General features: G+C 47.7%; 1 protein-coding gene across 1 annotated transcript; it reads left to right on the forward strand.

Annotated features, from left to right (window-relative positions):
• Positions 1–5551: 5551 nt before the first annotated feature.
• On the forward strand, positions 5552–9615 carry LOC139839045 (uncharacterized). The gene is made up of 5 exons (XM_071829088.1): positions 5552–5620; positions 5726–6232; positions 8683–8781; positions 8873–8897; positions 9563–9615. The coding sequence occupies exons 1-5, from the start codon at positions 5552–5554 to the stop codon at positions 9613–9615; spliced, it is 753 nt and encodes a 250-aa protein (XP_071685189.1).
• Positions 9616–23090: the final 13475 nt, after the last annotated feature.

The following is a 23090-nucleotide window of genomic DNA, read 5'->3' on the forward strand; positions in this document are numbered from 1 at the left end:
GCAGATTCTGGATGTATAGGGGGGAACTCCCTCGGAGGTGAACTGGAGAGAAAAGTGATACATTTAAGAACTTAAGACCCACACACGATACAAAACACTTAAATAACTAGACCCACACACATACCAAAGCGCTTAAAGAACTAGACCCACACACGAACCGAAACACTTAAAGAACTACACCCACACACAGGAACCAAAACACTTAAAGAAACTACACCCACACAGGAACCAAAACACTTAAAGAACTAGACCCACACACAAACCAAAACATTTAAAGAACTACACCCACACACGAACAAAGCACTTAACACTGGGTCGACGCATGACCCGCTAGACACACGGACTCGACACACACACATATTAATCAGAGAAGTCGAAATCTTCATCCTCGCTGGGGGTGTCCTCTGAAGCGGTGGTTGTGAGGTTCCACGACCACCGTTCATCATTCTCCCCCCATGTCGACGCCTCTCCTTTGGCGTACTCTGCTTCAACCTCGGCCTTCCTCTGCCGCTTTCCCGCCCTCCTCTCTCTCCTGTACGTCTGCTTGTCCTTCCAGAATGCGCGCATTGCCTCGACGTCTCCGGGATGGTCTCTGCGCCACTGTGCCATGAACTGCTCGTCCGCCTCGGTGGTATCAATCCGCCGCTGGCCAGACCTGTACCGCCGCGCTTCACCCTGTGAGCGAAGTAGCAGCTCAGTAGAGAGACTCTGAGCTTCCGTCAGAGACCTGACCTCCGGGAAGTTCATTTCGTGGCGCAGCCGGCCAAACCTCCAAGCCGCAACGTCGTATGCGCGGGCAGCAGCCTCCTTCGTGTAGAAGGTGTCGTGCTGAGCCAAACTTGTGTGTGTCCACATGGAATGCACAAAAGTGATTTGAGATGGTTTTATATCCTAGGCTACCCCCAGGTGTTTCCGGCTTCTCGGACAGGGGGTTCCTACACTTAGGGGTAGATCTGCGGGGCTCCCAGATTAGGGTTTCTTCTACCAGAGAGAATATTGAGGTAAGATAGGGTAATTATTGGTACTACATGTTCGTATGACCTAACACAACACAAAGGAAGAGAAAATTCCATGGGTCAACTATCATGAGAGACCGGTGAAAGGGGTAGATCTGCGGGGCTCCTAGATTAGGGTTTCGTTTACCGGAGGGATTATTGATGTAAGATAGGGTAACTATTGATACTACATGTTCCGATGACCTAACAGAACACAAAGGAAGAGAAAAGTCCATGGGTCAGTTGTATCCGGAGGTCGGTCAAAGGGGTAGATCTGCGGGGCTACCGGATTAGGGTTTCGTCTACGGGAGAAAATATTAAGTTAAGATGGTATTTTTTTATGCGCATAGTTTGGGAATGTAGAAGATTAAAACAAATTTATATGGAAATATATTAATATATTTTATAATATAATTTACATTAAGAAAATTTAAATTGAACATAAATTGAAAAAAAATGGGGGCTATGCCGAGGGCTGCCGTCGGCGTATAGCGTGGCCCTCGGCATAGGGAGCGAGCTAGGGTTTACGACTTGAGCGGGTCAAGCCGGACCCGCTCAAGCCACCCCATCCCGCACGCGCCCAGACCAGCACCTCCCGCACGCCCGCACACTCCCGCCGCCGACCTCTGCCTCCCCGCCGCCGCCCCTGCTCGCGCCGCCGCCTCGCGCGTCCCGCCGCCCCCAGCCACGACCCCGCCGCCCTCTGCCGACCCGCGGCCACGCGCTTCCCGCCTCCCCCTCCTCACGCGCGCCGCCTGCCTGCCCCGCCGCCGCCTGTTCGCGCCGCCGCCTCGCGCCTCCCCGGCTTCCCCTGCACGCGCGACGCGGCCGTGGCTGCTCGCGCCGCCCCGGCAGCCACGCGCCGCCCCTTCCTCCGCCGCCGCCTCGCGCCGCCTCCGGCCTCCCCCCCCCCCCGGCCACCCCGACCCCGGCCCAGCCACTACCCTGGTAAGTTTGTTTTTCATTTTTTTAACTTTTATTTCTAGTATTGTATGCTATTTAGAAATACAAATAGAATGGAAATAGTTTGTGAAATGTGAAATGTTTGTGAAAGGTGAAAATAGAAAATGTGGAAATGTGAAATAGAAAATGTGAAATAGAAATACAAATAGGAAATGTGAAATGTGAAATAATTTGTTTTTTAATGAATGTAAATAGGTGCCGTCGTGACCGCCGACCTCGTGACCGCCCCGTCGTGACCGCTCCGTCGCGACCGCCGACCTCGTGACCGCCCCATCGTGACCGCTCCGTCGTGACCGCCGTGTCGTCGTGTCCGTGATTCTCTCCGGAAGCCGAGGGTGAGCTAAATCATCGCCTCCCCTTCTCCGCATTTTCTTATGTCACTAGATTCATTTGCCAAGTCAAGTTGCGTAACCTAGGTGTCACTTCCCGTCCGCGAGCGTTACGCGGATAAATATGCATTAGTGGTCCGCATATTTTGAACCGTAACGCTTGCGGTATTTACGGGACAGTCGGCGGATGCGTAGTTGTCTACATTTTCCATGTTCTACTCCGGTCCGAGTCAGGATTTCAGCGGCGCCTCCCCGTTGTTCTCCGGATGGACATCCTCTCGGCTTTTTGCCGAGACGTGTATCGGGAGAGCAGCGGGGAGGTGCTGCCAAAATTCTGACTTGGATCGGGGTAGAGCATGGAGAACGTAGCCAACTACGGATCCGGCGGCTGCTAGGAGCCCACCTAGTAGAGATGTAGGTTGATGCATGCGTTTTGCCCGGTAAAATAAATAAAAATATGATGCATTTAGTTTCCTATTTGATATAAATGCTATGTATGTGGTTTGGCTCCCAATAAAGCAGAGGATGGCTGATATGGATGGATGTACAATGAGCGTGTTAGTGCGACTGAGAAAACAGCTGAGTGGACAAGGAAGACCCATTTTCTAGTGAATGAGTTAGCGCGTGGTACAAAGGGGCTGGTTCGGGAACTTTGCCCCTGTGTTCGCTGCGTGAAGCGTCAACGTCGTGGGAAGGATGAAATGTATAGACACCTTCTGCAATATGGGTATATGCATGGGTACGTCACGGAAATCGACTTTGATGAGCGCGAACGTGACAGAGGTGAGGTGATGCGGCAGCGGCTCAATGGCAATGAGTACGATGGAATTAGAGACTTTCTAGATGATCTCGTCCATGCCGATGTCCCGGATTCGCCACCTCCAGAACCGGAGACGCCGCCAGAACCGGAGGTGCCGCCAGAACCGGAGGAACCAGAGCCAACCGCGAAGGCCTTCTATGGTATGATTGCCGCGGCTAAGAAGCCTCTGTACGAGGGCTCCACAATTTCTCAGCTCGATGCCATCTCCCAATGTCTAGCCGACAAGACCCGGTACAACACCACCCGTGAGGGCTTTGAAGCAAGTCTGAAAACAGCTGGTAACATGTTGCCCAAAGATCATTGTCTGCCTCAAAGCCTGCACGCGACGAGGAGAATGATGAAGGACCTCAACATGGATTATCAAAAGATAGACTGTTGTCCGAAGGCTGCGTTCTATTTTGGAGATAGTTTGTGGAGGACAAGTACTGTCCCATCTGTAAGCAGTCTAGGTATGAAGAGGTAACGGGAAAGGATGGTCAGGTGAGGTAGTCAAGCACCGCAAAGTCGATTCTTCGATATCTCCCATTCATAAAAAGAATCCAGCTGCTTTACATGCACGAGGAGACAGCCAAACAGATGACGTGGCACAAGTATGGGAAGAGATTCGTGGACGAAAAGAAGCAGTTGAAGATGGGACATCCATCCGATGGTACGGCATGGAAGAACTTCGATAAGAAATTCCCCCTTGCGGCAGCCGAGGCTCGGAATGTCAGAATTGCGATAGCAACAGATGGCTTCAATCCATATGGTATGTCGACTGCCAATTACAGTTGCTGGCCCGTGTTTGTTATTCCGCTCAATCTCCCTCCTGGAGTCCTAATGACGAGGAAGACCATGTTTCTGTCGCTGATCATTCCAGGCCCTCATTACCCGGGGAAGAATTTGAGTGTCTACATGCAGCCGATTGTGGAAGATTTGAACCACTCTTGGCACCACGGGACATTGACGTACGACCGAGCATTGAAGACAAACTTCTACATGAAAGTTTGGTTGCAGTATACCATGCATGACATGCCCGGGTACGCCCTAACATGCGGATGGTGTACAGTTGGTAAGTGGCCATGCCCAGTGTGCAGGCACCGGCTTGAGTTCCTTTGGCTACAGAAGGGTCGCAAGTATGTTGCGTTTGACATGAATCGACAGTTCCTCAAAAGGAGGCATCCGTTTAGAGAAGACAAAAAGAACTTCAAGAAGGGCAAAGTTGTGCATGAAAAAAAAGATGTGCCGAAGTTTGATGGTACACTTGTTGAAGCCGAGCTACGTGCTCTCGTGCCGGCAGCGACGCCAACTGGCCATCAATTTGAGGGATATGGTGTAACGCACAACTGGACTCACGAGGCAGCCTTAACGAAGCTCGAGTATTACACGCACCTCGAACTTCCCCATAACATCGATGTGATGCACACTGTAAAGAATGTTGCGGAGTCCATCTTTCACACATGCCTGAACATTCCCGGGAAGTCAAAGGATAATGTCAAGGCTAGAGTCGATGTTGAGATCCTCTGTGATAGAGAAAAATTACACATGAAGCGTCCTATTGGCCGTCAAAAGAATTGGTTCAAGCCGCATGCCAACTTCTGCCTTGATTCCATCCAAAACAAGGAGGCATTCAGGTGGCTCAAATACGTCGTGATGTCCCCTGATGGTTATTGCTCGAATATGAGTAAGGGAGTTAATCTTTTGACGGGAAAAGTCACCGGGCTCAAGAGTCATGACTATCATATATGGATTCAGTGGCTCATGCCGGTGATGCTTTGAGGGTATATCCCCGAGAAAGTCTGGCGAGTGCTTGCGCAGTTGAGCCATTTCTTCCGCACGCTCTGTGCTAAGCAGATATGTCCCAAGGTTATTGCAAAGCTACAAGATCTGAGTGCGGAGTTGCTATGCAATTTGGAGATGATATTTCCGCCGGGCTTCTTTACTCCGATGGCACATCTCATTGTGCACCTCGCCAACAAGGCACTCTTGGGTGGCCCAAAGTGCGATTTCGTTAGCGATTACGTATTGAGAGTGAGTTTAAGTATATTCGAAAGATAACTGGAAACAAGGCCAAGATTGAAGCATGCATAGCTGAGGCAATATGCCTTCGGGAGATGGCAGATGCCGCGACAACGTACTATCCCGATGATGTTCCCACTCAGCATAACCCGGTCACTCGTTACAATGTCGACGTGCCCGAGAATGACCCCAAGCTACAACTATTCCAATTCCCCGGTGGCAAGGCTGGTAAAGGAACAAAATATAAATTGGAGAACGAAGAGAAGGATTGTATAATGTTATATGTGCTTATGAACATGAAGGAAGTGGTCCCATTCATAAGGTAAAAATGGTGAACAAATTACTTTGCAGCTAGTAACCTCGTCTCGGTCTAATGCTTATTTTCTCCTTTCAGCGAATTCACGGATGAAATGTGGCCGTATGATGAATTGCCTCAACCCTCGGAGATGGACACTCTACTGAAAGATGGTGCTCCCAGAATTAATAAAAACTTTGTGTCATGGTTCATGGAAAAAGTAATTTCTAACCTGTCCTCTTACATTGCAACATGTGACTTGTCCCTCTTATTACACGTAACTAATGCACACAACAAATTTGAAATGTTCTTGTAGGGCCGTGAGAGAAACGTTGATATGATAGATGAGTTGAAATGTGTTTCCCAAGGTTGTAGCTGTGAGGTGACTAAGTATGAGAAGTATGATGTGAATGGGTTTCGCTTCCACACAGAGACGCACCAGAAGGGCCGGGCGAATCCCAAAACGATAAATACTGGGGTCTTCACCAAAGGAGCCAACAACTTTGATTACTACGGAAGGTTACAAAGTGTATACGAGTTGACATTCAATCGTACGAACGTGCAACTCAATTTCGTCGTGTTCAAGTGTCATTGGTTCGACCCAATAGGTGGACAGAGAAGTGATAAGTCCATTGGGTTAGTTGAAGTTAAGCCTTCAACCACCTATAGCGGAGCCGATGTCTTTGTTGTGGCTCACCAAGCCAAGCAAGTTTATTATTTGCCCTACCCATGCCAGAAAGCGGAACTCAAGGGTTGGGAAGTCGTCTTCCAGGTATCGCCACATGGTAACCTACCGATTCCCTCCGACGATGATTACAACAATATTGACCCCGTGACATACGAGGGGATTTTCTATCAAGAGGAACAGGACTTCGGGGAATATATTTTAGAACCGTTTGTTCAAGAGGACCTCGGGAACGATGCAGAAACTCGTGGTGAGTCAGTGGTGGATCTAAAGGACATATCTATGCTCGAGAAGTTACTTGAGGCGAATGACAATTATGATGAGCCTCCACCCGTCGACCCTTCAACTTTGTACTCACAAGATAGTGATAGTGATAGTGAGCCAGGGAAAGAGAAAGAGAAAGAGACGGAGTATGAGAGTGAGCGTGAGAGCGATGATGGCTGGTGAGGGTCTTTTATTCTTAGTATTTATTTGTCAACATGCTTCTTAATTGCATTGTGCCTTTTATTCTTAGTATCTTCATTTTATTTTGTCAACATGCTTCTTAATTGCATTGTGCCTTTTATTCTTAGTATCTACATTTTATTATGTCAACATGCTTCTTAATTGCATTGTGCCTTTTATTCTTAGTATCTACATTTTATTATGTCAACATGCTTCTTAATTGCATTGTGCCTTTTATTCTTAGTATCTTCATATAATATGTCTTTGTGCTTAACTGTTTTATTCTTCTCAATGCAGGTGACTGAGCAATATGAGCAGTGGCAAGGCAGACTCCGAGAGCTTGCTTAAGACGCTAGCGTAGGTGAAGAGGAATATTCCTAGACCCACTAGACGGAGTGATCGAGCCCCGGTGCGCAATCCTCGTTACGCCGGTGGTACCGATGGAGGATGAGGACGAGGAGGACGAGGTAGAGGACGAGGTGGCGACGGGGTACACATGGACTTTGACGAGCCACCCTCCGCTTCTGGCGACGTGGCTCCTGAGTTCTTCCTAGAGGGTCCGTCTAGTGGGGAGGTGGAGATGGAGACGGAGTCTAGACACGAGTCGGACTCTAGGGCTGAGTTGGAGGTGATGGAGGGTGGGGGTGCGCCGAAGCCCTTGAAGATTCGTGGAGAAGCTAGAGTCCCCGATGCGAGGAAGGAGCCGAAGACCCATGATGAGAAGGCCCTTATCATTCCTTCGAGCGATGAGTAAGTGTACTACTTCAGAAATTTCGAACATGTATTTTCATCTTGGGCATAATAAACAATTTGGCATGTGTACTAATGTGTGATTTATTTGCATCAACTGGACATGGGAGGCCAAGCCCCCCCCCCCCCCCCCGCCAGCCTAACAGCTTGCTTGGGGCTCTGATTAAGAAGTTCTGGCCGGGCAAGTACACTCCCCTTAGCACGTTCCCCGGTGGCGAGCCAAAGCTAGCCACTACTTGGGCGGACTATGAGGATGCCCCTGCCGTAGGCTTCGCGACAGCTGCTGAGGCTGTGACCACCAAGTTTTGGGTAAGCCATATATTTCTTGAGCACCGTTCATAGTTGATGACCCTAATGTGCTAACTCATGACTTTCACAACTGATTTATGCATGATTGAAGTGCTTCTATCGTGTGGACCCGGAGCATCATAGGCAGGCGCTTATCACTTTGCGCGGCGCTTGTGAGAGGTTGACACCGCAGCAGTGGTACAACCAAAAGGTCACCTGCGCTAGTGCCTTCTGGGCTAACAAGGGTAAGAGGGTCAAGAAGGAGTACTATGTTGGTAACCAGCCTACGGAGGAATGGGCAATGACCATTGATGAGTACATGTCGGTGAGTAAAATGTCAATGAGATTCTACATTGCTGCTAAGTTTTCATTGGATTATCTTGAGTTGAGTATTGCGTTTTCAGGTTTGTCCCGAGTGGGCCGAGCAGCATAGGGAGGCATGGGAGGAGCTGATTAGGGCAAGGTGGCTCAGGCAGGATGAGGAGTTTGCAGCCGTGTCGAGGCGTAACATGGAGAACCGAGGCACCGGTGGCACACACTGCGCGGGAAACCGCGACTACACCCGCTTCAAGGGGAAAAAGGTATGTATATACATGGAACGACCTTCTTTCATTTCCCATCATGTCTCATTTGTGATACACATAACTCTTCTTTTCGCGATGCAGGTGGCCGAGGCACCACCTGGGGTGGTGCTTCATGATGCCGAGATATATGACATGATGCGGACGAAGTAGAAGCCCAATCCCGCATTGCCTCAGCCACAGTACTACGGCAATGCCAAGGCCGCCAAGGATGACTACTGCGACATGGTGAAGTCTCGTCACCCGGAGGTGGATGACCCATTGCGCATCCCGACCGACGAGGAGTCGTTGGTCCTGTCGAGTCGCGGGCGTCCGCATGGCCGTTTCCCCTTTCTGAATAAGGTGGTCAAGCCTACCCACGCCACGAGCTACACGCGTCTGAAGCATACCCTCACCGCCGACAGCCCCCAGCCTCGTCCCCGGCCTGCTCGTCCACCCGCCTACGATGTAAGTTTTCCTCATTTTCATCCTCTTTCCGGTTTTCCTTCCTACATGGCCAAGTGTTGACGAGATTCATTGTTTCTGAAATTGTAGCCTGAGTTCGAGGCAGCCTACGAAGCCTGTAATGAAGTGTACCAGCAGGCCGCTGCGCAGTGGAATAGGCAGAATACAGCCTACATGGCGTATATAGGAGTAAGTTTGAATCTTTCTTCTCGCAAGTAGATGACAAGTCTCAGTTTGATGCTTTATTTCTGCAAAGCCTGACTTGTAACCTATCTTGCAGGAAATGATGATTTCTATGTCTACTGGTACACCGCCACTGGCTCAAGTTCCCATTGCGGGGGATCTTCCTATCATGCCATCGAGGGCAGCTTTCGCTACGACTTACTACGGATCCACACCGGTAAGTTCTTTGCCAAACCCGTAGTTACCACTTCCCTTTGCATCGCAAGTTGCTAACATGTAGGAAATGGGATGCTCCGGGAACCAGGCCTCGCAGGGTGGGCGCGAGGTCACACCGGTTCATGAAGGTGGTCAGTCTCCTAGGCGTTCTGCTGGTGCCTCTCCGTCGACTACTCCTGGGACTACTCCCGGTGCCTCTCCGTCGACTTCCCCTGGGCGTACTTCCGGTCCTTCTCCAGGTGGTTCTTCTGCAGCTTCTACCGGAGCGCAACCCCGGGCTGCTCGTTTCGCCAACGATGTGGGCGGACACACCCCGCCCGGGTCCTTCCTTCGCTAGTCGGCATCGGGCTTCTTGCTTGCCATCATGTGCTACCTACTACTATGTATTTGGATGACATGGCACTCTCCTCTTGTATGCTAGTATATGCACCATGTATGCTACTATGTGGATTTCATGCTATTTATGTGAATTATGGTGAATTTGGATGAATTTGCATGTATTGGGATGAAATTTCTGTGAAATTGGACCATTTGCTGTGAAAATGGACCATTTGCTGTGAAATTGGCCCAGCTGCCGAACCAAATGGCCACGGCTACGCCGAGGGAATTGCCGTCGGCGTATAGCCTGCCCTGGCACCGGCGCGGGCGTCCTAGCAGCTGCCACATAGGTCGCTGTGCCGAGGGCTTGCCGTCGGCATATCCCCTGACGTGCGGCGCAAGCAGAGCAGCGCGGGCACGCGCACGGACGCCACGTCACACTCGGAGGACGTCGGCGTCTGCATGGTGGCCGTCGGCGTCTGCATGGTTTGGACTCCCCTCGGCGTGCCACGTCGCGCGCTACGCCGAGGGCTATGCCGTCGGCGTATGGTGCCCACCGTTAACGGCGACGGCCCGCCGTTGATGCTACGCCAAGGGCGTGTACGCCGAGGGGCTCGCCGGCCGTCGGTGTACGACGCATACGCCGAGGGCTAGCTCTACGCCGACGGCACACCGGCCTATGCCGAGGGACCTAGAAGCCGAGGACAGACGCCGAGGGCTGCCGTCGGCGTAGCCTACGCCGAGGGCCAGGCGTGGCTACGCCGAGGGCAGCCGGCCGTCGGCTTAATGCTCCGTTCCTGTAGTGAGTCCTTGAAGAGAAGACTTGCACCTTTGTTACTTGGAGACTGACTTTTAATAAATATAATAAACGGCGTATGCATCTTTTCGATGTAGTGGCTGGGGTGATACCACATTTCGATTTTTTTTGGATATCATTACGGGGAAAAGTCCGTGCGCCGACGGCCCCGCACCATCGGCACAGCCTTATCCACCGTCGGCACAGGCTGTGCCGACGGTGACCGTCTGGCGTAGCCTCGTCGGCACACTTCGGGTCGGGGTCTGCGAAGTCACCGTCGGCACAACGCGTCACCGTCGGCACACGCGTACACCGACGGCTGGCCGGTGGCCGTCGGCCGTCCCACCGTCGGCACAACCCAGCTCGCCGTGACGCCGCCGGCCGTTAACTGCCAAGATGTGCCGACGGTGATACCGTCGGCAAAGTTCCCCGGTTTTTTTCCCAGATTCGGCGCCAAACCATCCCCGTTCAAACTGGAAAAAAACGCGCGAAGCACAGCGGCTGTGCCGACGGTGTCACCGTCGGCACAGAGCCTGCCATTTGGCACAGCAAAGTCCCTGTGCCGACGGTGACACCGTCGGCACAGCCGCTGTGCTGTTTTTTTTGCATTTCCTGATTTTGCTCCATTTGCACATTAAATAGCAGAAAATATATGAATAGCACACATATAGCTCATACATCACAGATATAGCACAAATATGGCACCAAATCCCAAATTTAGTACAAATATAGCACACAAGCAATACGGTACATATAGTCATCCTACATAGATCATTCTACACATATAGCATGTGTGATGTAGCTAGTATAATCTAGCAACTATGATGGTGCTTCACCCGGAAGGTAGTACTCATCCAGCTCATCGGAGTTGAAGCGAGGGAAAGTTGCTTCGACGGTGCTCGGGGAGGTAGAACCACGACGAGAGCCACCGGAAGTAGTACCATGCCGAGGGAGGCCAGAAGCACCAGGAGAATGACGGCCAGGGTGCAACGGTGTACCATTCCCGGATTCTCCCAATCCCTACATGTTTGAGGGAGTTAGCAACTTAGCCATGTAACACCAAGTTAGCAACTTAGCCAAGTTAGCAACTTATGAGGGTCAACTGACGCTGACGCTTGTACATGCAATAGAACTCCTTCGATGGGAACATTGGCGTCGGCCCCGGATGAGGTGGCTCTGGCTGTGTTTCCTCTCGCACCCCAGTCATCATAAACCGAGTCAAAGTCTGCAAGAAAGGAGAGAGATATGTCAGGTTCAAACAATGGGACTTATGATGTTTTGCAACCATAGAGATTGAAACTTACCGCCATCTGGTTGCTCGACCACTGTAAGTATGTATCTTTCACAAGGTCATCCTCCTTAACCTTCTCGAGATACTCCTCATAAGCTGCTGCATAGGCCTCCTCGAGATGAGCCTACAATTTCAGAAATAATGCTTCCCATCAACATAGCCATTCAGGAACAAGAGCCAAAACAGAGGATGGAAATGTGGATGACTTACATCTACCTCTGCACGAGAACGGAATGTAGTCTGCGAGGAGGTACCATAGCTGCCGGAGGGGAGGGTAGCCTTGATCTGCGTGAAGTTCCTCTCAGGCTTGAAACCCCCAGCAAGGCATGCAGGACGGCCATGCGGCTGGCCGGACCCTGCCAGCATCATTTCCACCTCATCGATCGGCTCGCTCATAGGGTCCTCCACCTCTGGATGGAGCTTGGCGTACTCCTCGCAGTATTTTTCCTTGTTCTCTTTGGCCTTGCCGAAGTACTTGGCAGGCGCGGGCCGAGGCTTGTTCGGACCGGGCGTGACCAGCTTCATGTGCTCCCACGCTTCCATCTCACCAAGATCCCTCCCGAGCTTCTTCCCCTGCATCACAAAACAAATGTTATGCATATCATCGAAAAACAAATAAATGCAGCTTGTTCCAGCTTTATATGTACCAGACGAAGCCGATAGGGATCGGTGCAGCTGCTCCCTGCAGTGTGTGTGTTCCCTGAGTCCCGCGGTTTGCCTTGTTCCGGTCGCTCACGGCCTTGAAATCGGGGTTTTCGCCGACCCAATTCCTGATCAACTCCATGAAGGCGGCCCTCTTATTATTATCAGCCCAATGTGGTACAACCTGCAAAATCAAAACTCATTTGAAGACCAAACAATATAATTGCAAATTAGCCGCAGTACATAGAATCGCATTGACAATTACTTACCGACATGAAGTCCTCTATCTTCATAGGTGGGGTGAGTCCCTGCACAATCTCAGGCTTTGTGTACCTTACACCCTGCTCCGCATAGAAGTGGCCGATGCACGTGATCCTCTGGTTGTACCACTGCTGCCGTGTCAACTTCCGACACATGGCACGGAGGATCACGTCTGCCTTCTCCTTATGCTCAGTCGCCACCCTATAATTGTGCTGCAATCAAGCATAACAGAAAGTGTGAGAGGCATGAGTTATCACGGTGGGGTTATCAACTATATATGAACGAAACCCAAAGAGTATGCATTACGTACCCAAAACTTCTTGATCACGGCGTCGGCGGCGGAAGTAAAGCCCGGGTAAGGCGCTATCTCATAGTCTTCCCAACTGTAGGCTAGCTTGGACTTGCCCCCAAGGACCGGAGTGTAGATCCCCGGCCAGTACTTCCTAATAGCAGCTCCAATCAGGCTCCCTGGCACACGGATCTTCCCCGTATATGTGAAATTCCTGCACAATTATCAAACATTAGAAAATGCTAAGTGTCATAACCAAAATGAAATCACCTTACTACTTACTCTATCTTTCCTAGCACAAGGAGCCACTTGTCATCCTCCGTAGCAGGTTCCTTACTCTCATCGGGAACCTGCGCTTCCACACGAATCCGCAACTTCTTCGGAGCCATCTCCGTCGAAGCCTCCTCGTCCCTAGTCTCCTCCTCCTCCTCCCTAGTGTCCTCGTCCTCGTCCTCGTCCATAGACTGGGAAGCCACTGAGCCAGAAGCAGAGGGAATGTCAGCTAGAAGGAGCTGTGCATCCCCCCTTCGTCCTCCAGCTCGTCCTCCCCCTCGTCCTCGAGCTCGTCCTCGAGCTCGTCCACCCCCTCGTCCTCCCCGTCCTCCGTCTGCCTCTTCGTAACGCCGGGTGGGAACAATGGGTCTTCCACTCCGTCTGGAAGCACCCCTGGCTTCTGCTGATGCATCTGATCAAGCAAGGAGCTCGCTGATGCCTTCCGTTGGCTCATATTGGGCAATTACCTGCATAAGAAAAGATAAAATAATTAATAAGCATGTTGAAAAAGAGTAAACCGTAAGCATAATGACAATGTAGATACTTAGCATAATGACAAATGTAGGTACTAAGCATAATGACAATGTAGGTACTAAGCATAATGACAATGTAGACACTAAGCATAATGACAATGTAGATACTTAGCATAATGAAAAATGTAGGTACTAAGCATAATGACAATGTAGACACTAAGCATAATGACAATGTAGATACTAAGCATAAAAGACCCTCACCATTCATCACCACTCTCATCTCTAGGCATTGGGTTCTCAGCCTCACTATCACTATCAGTATCATGTGAGTATTCAGGGTCGGCATTGGGTTCCGGTTGAGTCTCGACAATGTTGTCTTTGTTCGCATGGCGCTTGGTGAGCATAGCTATGTCCTTTGGGTCCATCACGGTCTCACCACGCATTTGTACATCGTTGTGGAGATCCTGAAGACCTATGTCTATTTGAAGGTCCCCGAACTGCTCTTCCTCTTGATAGAAAATGCCCTCATATGTGTAACACCCCAAATTTCAAAACAAAGAGAAAATGAATTTCCTTTTTTCCAAAAATAAGAACCAACAAAAACTTTTATTTTTAAAGAGTGCTATGCTTAGTGCTCATACCTATCACTTGTGTTTTTGCCATGATGAGTGTTATTATGCTTATGTGATAAAACCTAAAACCCTAAAGTGATCAAGTGAAGATCACAAACCAAATAAAATAAAAGAGAAAGAAATCAAATAAGAAAAACCCTAAACCCTAACCTTCCCAAAAATCAAATTGATCTATTTTGAGGAACCTAAAATAAAGGAAAAGACATATGTGGGCATATAGCCCTAATAGGGAGGTTCTGAACTCTACTTTTCTTACTTTGCTAAAATGGTGGTGAACCCTTGCAAAACTTACTAAACCCTAAACCTCATCCCTCTTGTCATCAATCTTGGAAAAATAAAATAAAAAGAAAAGATCTTATTTAAGAAAAAGGCATATGCAAACCTATGGATACTTGTTGAAAATGATGAGCTTTGCCTTGTCTACCTTGAGTAGATGAACTGAAATACCTCAACACACTCAACAAAGCACTTACCAACCAATTCAAGTGTGAAACAAAATAAAATCAAACATAGGCATAGAGGCATATGTGCCTATGGCTATTTTTGTAAAACTTTACCCTAGGCCTTTCTACTTTATTTAGAGGATTGGAAAACCTTCATAAACCTTATCTAGGAATTATCAAACCCAATCCAAAGTGAAACAAACGATTTTAAAAAGAAAGTAATAATGCCATAGAGGCATATGAGAGCAAAATATCAAATTTGTGAAATTGAGGATCTTGACCCTAAGACTTGTAGTGAATGGTTGGATCACTCCTATATACCATTTCAACACTCAACAACATCAATTGGGTCAAGCCTAGTCAAATTAAAAAAATCAAATGCCACATATGCATAGAGGCATATGTGACACATAGCCATTTTCACCAATTCTTGTCCTATGCACTTCTACTTTTACCAAATGGTGTGAAACCATCTCTAAACCTAATCTAACCTTAAATTGACCCTCAACCTTGCCAAAGTGAAGCAAGGGGAGCACATTACAAGAATAAGAAAAATTGACATGTCCCCTCTCATGTGTTGTGGCCAAATTATCAAATCTTGACCTAGCCACTTCCATTGCCTCAAAATGGTTTGAACCTTTCACCTAACTCAATCTAACACCAAATAAACCCCACTCTTGTCAAAATGAAGCAAAGAAAAATAAAAGAATAAAAGTTAGAAATTCACAAAACCCTCACATATGGCTTATGCCATTTTTATAAATTTTGACCCTAGACCATTTTGGTCTTCACCATTAGTTGAATAATGTTACTAAACACTTTTTACACCTTTTGGAATCAAAGAAACACAAATCAAATGATTTTCAAACTCAGATTGTGCTCACATGTGATAATAGTCAAATCTGCCATTTTTAGTCTGATCACTACTTTGAGCCCTTGAAATTCAAAATTTTCAAACTAAACTTTGCTAACTCTTTGCACCTCATCCAAGACAACATCAAGGTGAACACTTTTTGTAAAGACCACCATGCCAAATTCTTTTTAGATCAAATGCTATGCTCATCCAAACTTGGAACATTTTATCATATTCAACAATCTCACACTTAACAAAATTTGCAATTCTTTGAATTTCTAAATTCCACCACCACACCTCATCTTCTCTGGTCATTTACAACACAACTAAACACACACTTTCCAAACTGGGCAACTATTAGAACTCACTCAAAAATTGGACAAGATTGCAAATTCCAATTATGGCACTATTTGACACTATGTCTGACAAGGTATCAACTTGTCAATGCCTATGGATTGTAGGCTAGGGTTTAGTTGGAAGTAGAGGGCAAGTAGATCTCGAAGGTTTCAGCCGAAAAGTACTCAACGATTATGAAGGCTAAGGTTTGTAACAATGATTCGATTATCTCTTCGTCCCTCGACTCCCCCTTTATATAGGAGGTGGAGCCGAGGGATTCGTGCTGTACAAGTTACAGAGTCCGGGACGGTTTCTAACTCATCCCGCCAGATTACAAATAACACTACCCATTACAACTCTAGCTTTCCTTAATATATCTTGGGCTCCCGAATCTTCTTATTCTTCGGGTAGTGGGCCTTCAATAAACCCCGGGTACTATCTTCGGCAGGCCCATTTGGGATGCCTATGTCAGTAGCCCCCGAGATTTTGCTTGAATCGTAGAGTCAGGGAAAATCTCCACTGTTTTATTTTTAATTGACAGCTTTAACTTTTCTATATTTCTTCACATAAAATTCTATATTGTACAGGGATAATGGTAGTTGGGGCTAGTTCATCTGACGGATCAGGTACTAGTTAACTGCTCTCGTGGCAATCCGCAAAAACCTACTTCAAGATCACGTCCCTGGACATGACCTTGGGATACTGGTGTAAACTTCGACAGGCGCCGCTTAAGGTCTTACCATTCTGTCGAGTCCCAGTAAAATTTATCGGGTACCTAACGCGTCCGTTAGGATTTTTCTTCGTATCTGTTGATACGGATAAAAGTAGCAGAGCGCATTCTTCGGTGATGCCACGCCCAGCAGAACGGATCTGGGGTCTTACCTTCGCAAATTTGCGGCATTCAGAAATTGATCGCAACTTTGGCGTTCTGAGAATATATTGTCGAGTGCTTTTTCGGCTGTTGGAATGGCACATTTTATCGAGTCAAAGATGACTTACATTGCTCTCCCGATGGGAGTATATGTAGAGTTAGTTATAACTCGAGATATACTCTTTTGCTTTTCTATTTTTCTTTTTTAATTTCATCGGGCACACGAACAGCGTTCCCGATGGGAGTAGCCCCCGAGGCTATAGCCAAGGACTTGTACTTGGTTGTAGGCTCAACGTTGTAGTCCACCTTGTCGCTATATTGTCATTATTTCTCGATATGATCTTCTTTTCATCTCTCGGGTGCGCGAACAGCGCTCCTGATGGGAGTAGCCCCCGAGGCTACAGCCAAGGACTTGTGCTTGGTTGTAGGCTCCCACAATTTCTATATTGCCATACTCGAAATTTTACTTTTGTCGAAGTAGCCCCCGAGCATTTGGGCAAAAATTTGTATTTGATCAAAGGTTCCCGAAGTATTTAATAACTTCTTCTGTCGCCAATCTTCTTTTATTTTTCTTATCGACATGCTTCCCTTAATCAAATTTACTTCATCTCTGTTAATAGTCATGATTTTTCTGCCTTGTGGGTCCATTGTTTCCACCACGTTGACACGTCGTGCAAGTGGGGGACACACGTCTTCCGCTTTTCCTGGCGCACGTACGGTAACACCTGTCTTATTTCATCTCAATAAAAATACCTTTTTGCCCTTTTATCTAGAAGATCTTTTTTCACCACACGATTTCTCCATCCAACGGTGCATTGCTTCGCCCGATTCCTATATAAACCTTTCTTCAACCTCCGTTCACTCCTTCGCTTGCGCCGCCCATCTGTTCCTCTTTGCAAAAACTTCCTCTGCGCCCAACTCTCTTTCGTCTTCTGCACGCACGAACGTTGCTTTTCCAGTGCCGTTAATGCCACCGCGCACGCGACTCACTCGCCACAGTACTCCAGAGTCCAAGATGACCGCTGAAGATCTTGAGTGGGAGAGATCTAAAATCTCCAACCAAGACGTCAACCTGCTGAAGAGGCTAGGCCTGATGAAGAAAGAGAACGCCATCCGCTTTCCCAGCGAAGAAAGCTACCCAACCCCTCCAATGGAGTACCGGGTTAGTTTCGTTGATCACCTCATCCGCGGCCTTTCTGCCCCAATTCACGATTTCCTCCGCGGTCTTCTTTTTGTTTATGGGATTCAGCTGCACCAGTTGACCCCCAATTCCATCCTCCATGTCTCTATTTTTATCACTCTTTGTGAGTGCTTCCTTGGAGTCCCTCCTAACTGGGCTCTGTGCAAACGCATTTTCTGCCTCCGCCGCAATGGCTCCCACAACGCCACCTATAACATAGGCGGCGTTGTTATCTGTGTCCGATCTGACGTTGATTACTTCGACGTCAAATTTCCTGATTCTGTCCAAGGGTGGCGCAAAAGGTGGCTCTACATACACGAAGAAAGTGCCAATTCTGTTGAGCACAACATAGTCCCTTTCGACGGAAGTGCCAAAATTCAGCGCCGCCGCTCCTGGGATGCTGAAGCTTCCGAAGAAGAGAAAAAGGCGACAGAAGCGCTTATGTCTCGTATTCTTCAACTTCAAAATACTCGAGGCAAAGAGCTGTCTGGTGTTCAAATCACTGCCTACTTTCTTAGGATTAGAGTGCAGCCTCTTCAGGCTCGCAAAAATCCCCTTTGGACGTATGCTGGTGAAAATGACGCCAATAGGCTCTCCAGTGATCTTCTCGTAAAGCGACTTGGAGAAGCTGATTCGAAGAATTTCCTCGCTGAACAAGAGGGATCCTATTCCCTCCTCTTGCCGCGTGGAACCATACAACTCTGCCAATCCTCTCCCTGAGGTATTTTGTCTTCCCGAATTTCTGTTTTGTTCCGAACTTTTCCTGCATCTCATTGTATTAATACCTCTCTATTTTTCTTTTGTCGCTATTTTTCTGCAGAACCATCCTACTGTGGCGTCCCTTCCTCCTCTTCCTGAGGATGGAGAAGTCGAAGAAAGGGCCATTATCACGGATGACAATCAAGAAGCTCCATCCTTTGTGAACGAACCCGTGGATTCACGAAAATCTGCGGGTAATTCTGAGGGTACTTCGTCGGCACAGTCTCCTCCTCCCGCTATCTCCCCGAAAGGCAAAAGGAAGAGGAATGATGTCGAAGATTCCGGCACTTCCAAAGCTGAAGAAGTTGATCCTTCACGTCAGAAGGCAGCTTACGATCCTTATCTTGGATCCCTCGTCAGCTCGTAAGTCCTTTTTACTTTTCTCCTTATTTCGGTACTCGAAATGTTTATCTTGTCTTGCTTTTTAAGCTGTCGATTTTTAACCAACAGTGATGACGAGGAAGAAGTACCAACTGTTGACGTGGCTCCTCGAACAAGCACGTCACATACTGTACTTGCCTCAGACACGCTAGTTGAAGGAGAAGAATCCTCGCCTCCCCAACGAAACGTCGTCACCGCAACTCCGCCAGCAAGCCCCCTTGCCCCTTCACCAAAAAGGACAAGGATTGAAACAATTCTTGAACCTGCCCCTCAATTGGGCAGCTCTTCGACCTTGCTCTTGGATGATGTAAGTTTGTCGATATCTATATTTCCTCTGTTTTGATTTTTCACGCCTTCACTCGTTTTTCATACCGATATTTCTCTTTCTTTGTTCTTCTTTGACAGCCCATGATCAAAGAGCTTATTCGCATCGGATCCCAATTCGTTGGGTACCGTGAGTATGCCAACAGAGCTGAAGGTAATACCTTTTTGCTGTCTTTGTTTTTGACTTCTTGCTCCTGTCCTTTATCGCAACCTTTTTTTACCTTTCTTTTTTCTTTTTTACTTCGACAGAGAAACTTGCAGAGGCCAACAAACGTGCCGACACACTTGCTCAGCAACTGAAGCAAAGTGAAGCGGCACGCAAGAAAGCCGAACTTGTTGCTAGTGAAGCCAAAGCAGAGGCTGATTAAGCCAAAACGAAGATTGCTCGTGTCGAGGATCTGCAGAAAAGACTTGAGGATGCTGAATCTGCTTTAAACGAGCACAAAGCTGCACAGGCTGATCGTGAGCAGGGGATCCTTAAGCGCCTGAAATCACAAAGTCGACGCACTCGAAGTAATATTATTGATTTCTTCTATTTTTGTGCTACCCGCTGTTTCTTGTTTTTGACCAACGTTTTGTTTCATGCGGCAGACCAAACAAACCAAGAGTTTGACCTGGAGAATCCCGACAATGATCCTCTTCTTGACGCACTTTCTTATCTGGAGCTTCATGGAGCCGAAATTCGTGAAGGCGTGGCGAATGCTAGTGCGGGACTGTTGGCGCTGTTCCCCTACTTCTTCCCGAAGAAAGAGGAGCCCCCGACTTTCCTTACCCTTGCCAAGAGCTTCAATTCATCGGAGGACCTTGGACTGAAGATGCGCCAGGAAAACATGAAGATTGCTGTCGAGAGTACTGTTGCCTTGGTTGCTGACAGCCAACAATCTGTTGATTGGATGAAGGTTGGCGACACCGATCAGATAGAACAGTCAAGATGGAGGTCGTTGATTAAGGCAGCCAAGCCCAACACGAAGAAAATCCTGGCCTATCTTGGGATCAAACCAGCTTCGACTCCTAGCTCATCAAGGCCGGAGGTCTAGTTGCATGCCTCTTTGTTTTTTCATTCTCTGCTTCTTTTGCCCTTGTCGCCAAATTTAGCTGTGGCGACAATCACCCTGGTAGTCCTTTAGGAGAAACTTCTTTTGTAATGCCTATGTAAATGTTTTTAGAAAGTAATGAAATTTCCTCTGGCTCTATCATTGATCCTAGCGCTTTCTTTTCCAGTTAATATTTGACAACTATTCGACCAATCCTTGCTCTGCCGATGCCTCTCCCGCTTCTTCCTTCTCGAAGAAAATGCCAATCGCTGATAACCCTCTCGAAGGTTCTTCAAACAAACATTCGTCAGAAGAATTGCAAGAACTTCGACAGCAACTTCAATCCATGAAGAAACAAACGCTTGCGCTGATGGAAAAGTCTCGTAAGTCATCTGAAGCCGAAAAATTGCACTTCAACAAGCTCGTGAGGCCGTGGCTGCTAAGGAAATCGCTGCTTCCGAGGCTGAAAAGGCGACTACTCGAGAAAATTTCATGCTCGAGTTAATGAATGAAGCCAGTGCGGATATGTCGGGTATGCTTGTTTCATCCTCCGATATCTTCCATCTTCATGCTACGTCTCTTAAAGTTTTCTGCTTCGTTGTTTTAATAGGTTCCTTTACTGATGCTGTTGCCGAAGAAGAGAGGGTAAATACTAGGACGAACCTCCTTGTTAATCTTTCCCTTAACCATGGTTCTCTGTTTTGGGCTACCCCCGAGAGGACCCGCCAGGTTGTAAGATTTCAGGATCGCACCTCTCAAACTCGCGACTTCCTTGATTTCTGTACCAGGACCCTGTCTATGGTTTATAACTCCATGTTTCCTCGGAACGTTCAACCAAAAACCCTTCCCGAGTTAATGGAGAAGTTTAAGGATGCCCACAAGATCCATGATTTTGTCAGAGCTCAACTGGTGGCTGGCGCCAGATTTGCTCTTATCATGCTTCAGATCTGCCACTCAAATCTTGACCTGACTCAAGTTGTTGCGAAAGTTCATGAGAAAGTAAGGCGCCGAGGAATTGGTGTCGACCGAATTAACACGAAGGTTTCTCCTATAGCCGAAGAAATGATTGAGGACCTTCTTCGGATGGATGCCGACTTTTTTGCAGATGGTCATTATGCTGATTTTCTTGGCGCTGCTCCTGAAGAAAACAGGATTACCCTTGACAACATATTGAATCATGACTGATTATTTTCCTTTGGTAGATAACTTTTCTTTGTAACCCATGATTGTGATTGTATTGTGAAGCAATCATCATATTTCTATATTTATATAGCCTCCGAGTGTTTCGGTGGCTATTTCCTATATTTGTGTGTTGCGAGGTTTTGAACCAAGGCATTTATTCAATATGTAGTTTTGCCGAGAATCAGCCCCCGAGTACTATTTTGTATTGTTATTGACTCGCGAGGTATTTTGATACCAAGGCGAAGTTTTTCTTTTTTCGAGGAACTATATTGAAATTCGTCGGGTCGGAGACTTTTGATCGTGTCGATGAAGAAAAGTTATATTGATACTATCTTTATTATATTGCAGCACCGCGAGTCCGCCTCATTAAAAACCTTTCCCGGCCCCACTCGGTGCCCCGAAAAAGGAAAAGAGTGCGTCTGAAAACTCGCGGGTGTTTCAGTACATTGAAGTTTTACAAGGACTATATTTCAGCTTTAAGCGTAGAACCGCCTGAGTTGCGCCACGTTCCAGGGGTTTTGTTCCTCCACCCCTGTCTTCTTGTCCTTTATCCTGTATGCTCCTCCTCCAATTACTTCCGTGACAATGTAAGGGCCAAGCCATGGTGACTCGAGTTTTTCATGACTTTTTTGCGTGAGCCGAAGAACTAGGTCTCCCACCTGGAAAGATCTTGGCCGCAAACGTCGACTGTGGTAATTCTTCAAGTCCTGTTGGTATTTGGTTACCCTTGATAGTACTTCGTCTCGAGCTTCGTCGAGTGCGTCGACGTCGTCTTCCAATGCTATTTTGGAAGTTTCTTCATTATACTCTGTGACTCTGGGGGAGTCGTGCTCTATTTCTATTGGCAGTACTGCCTCTGCTCCATGGACCAGGAAAAACGGGGTCTCCTGTGTCGCTGTATTTGGTGTTGTTCGGATGCTCCACAACACACTTGGTAGTTCTTCTGGCCAGGTATGTCGAGCTTTTTCCAATGGTCCTAACAGGCGTTTCTTGATGCCATTGCAGATGATGCCATTGGCTTTCTCGACTTGCCTGTTGGTTTGAGGATGTGCAACTGACGCAAAATGCAGCTTAATACCCACTTCTTTGCAATAATCTTTGAATTCGTGGGATGTGAAGTTACTGCCATTGTCTGTGACGATGCTGTGGGGCACTCCAAATCTGAAAACGAGGCCTTTTATGAATTTTACTACGGATGCTCCGTCTGGTGAATTTATCGGCTTCGCTTCTATCCACTTTGTAAATTTGTCGACAGCTACTAGCATGTACTCCTTTCCTCCTGGCCAGGATTTGTGTAACTTGCCCACCATATCAAGTCCCCATTGGGCAAAAGGCCACGACAATGGTATTGGTGTTAGTTCTGCTGCTGGAGAGTGAGGTTTTGCGGCAAACCTTTGACACGCGTCGCACGTTCTTACTATTTCCTTGGCGTCCTCGATTGCTGTCAACCAGTAGAATCCTGCCTGAAAAACCTTGGCTGCAATAGCTCGACTACTTGCATGGTGGCCACATATTCCTTCGTGTACATCCTTCAGAATTATTCTTCCTTCTTCGGGTGTGACACACCTTTGCAGGACGCCTGAAATACTTCGTTTGTACAATTCTCCTTTGATCACCGTGAAAGCTTTGGAGCGTCGAATTACTCGCCTTGCCTCAACTGGATCATCGGGTATTTCTTTCCTGAGGATGTATGATATGTACGTCTGCATCCATGGTATTTGTATTATCATGACTAGGTCCTGATCTTCTTCTTCTTCTTGC

The sequence above is a fragment of the Lolium perenne genome, chromosome 4, assembly GCF_019359855.2.
Source record: "Lolium perenne isolate Kyuss_39 chromosome 4, Kyuss_2.0, whole genome shotgun sequence".
In the NCBI taxonomy this organism is placed as follows: Eukaryota; Viridiplantae; Streptophyta; class Magnoliopsida; order Poales; family Poaceae; genus Lolium; species Lolium perenne.

Excerpts from the sequence above, each read along its gene's own strand:
- LOC139839045 (XM_071829088.1), top strand. The coding sequence starts at position 5,552 with ATGGACACTCTACTGAAAGATGGTGCTCCCAGAATTAATAAAAACTTT. Across the intron at positions 6,233-8,682 it reads ATTACAACAATATTGACCCC|CCTGAGTTCGAGGCAGCCTA; the intron begins GTGACATACGAG and ends CTGAAATTGTAG. Across the intron at positions 8,898-9,562 it reads GATGATTTCTATGTCTACTG|CTGCCGAACCAAATGGCCAC; the intron begins GTACACCGCCAC and ends AAATTGGCCCAG.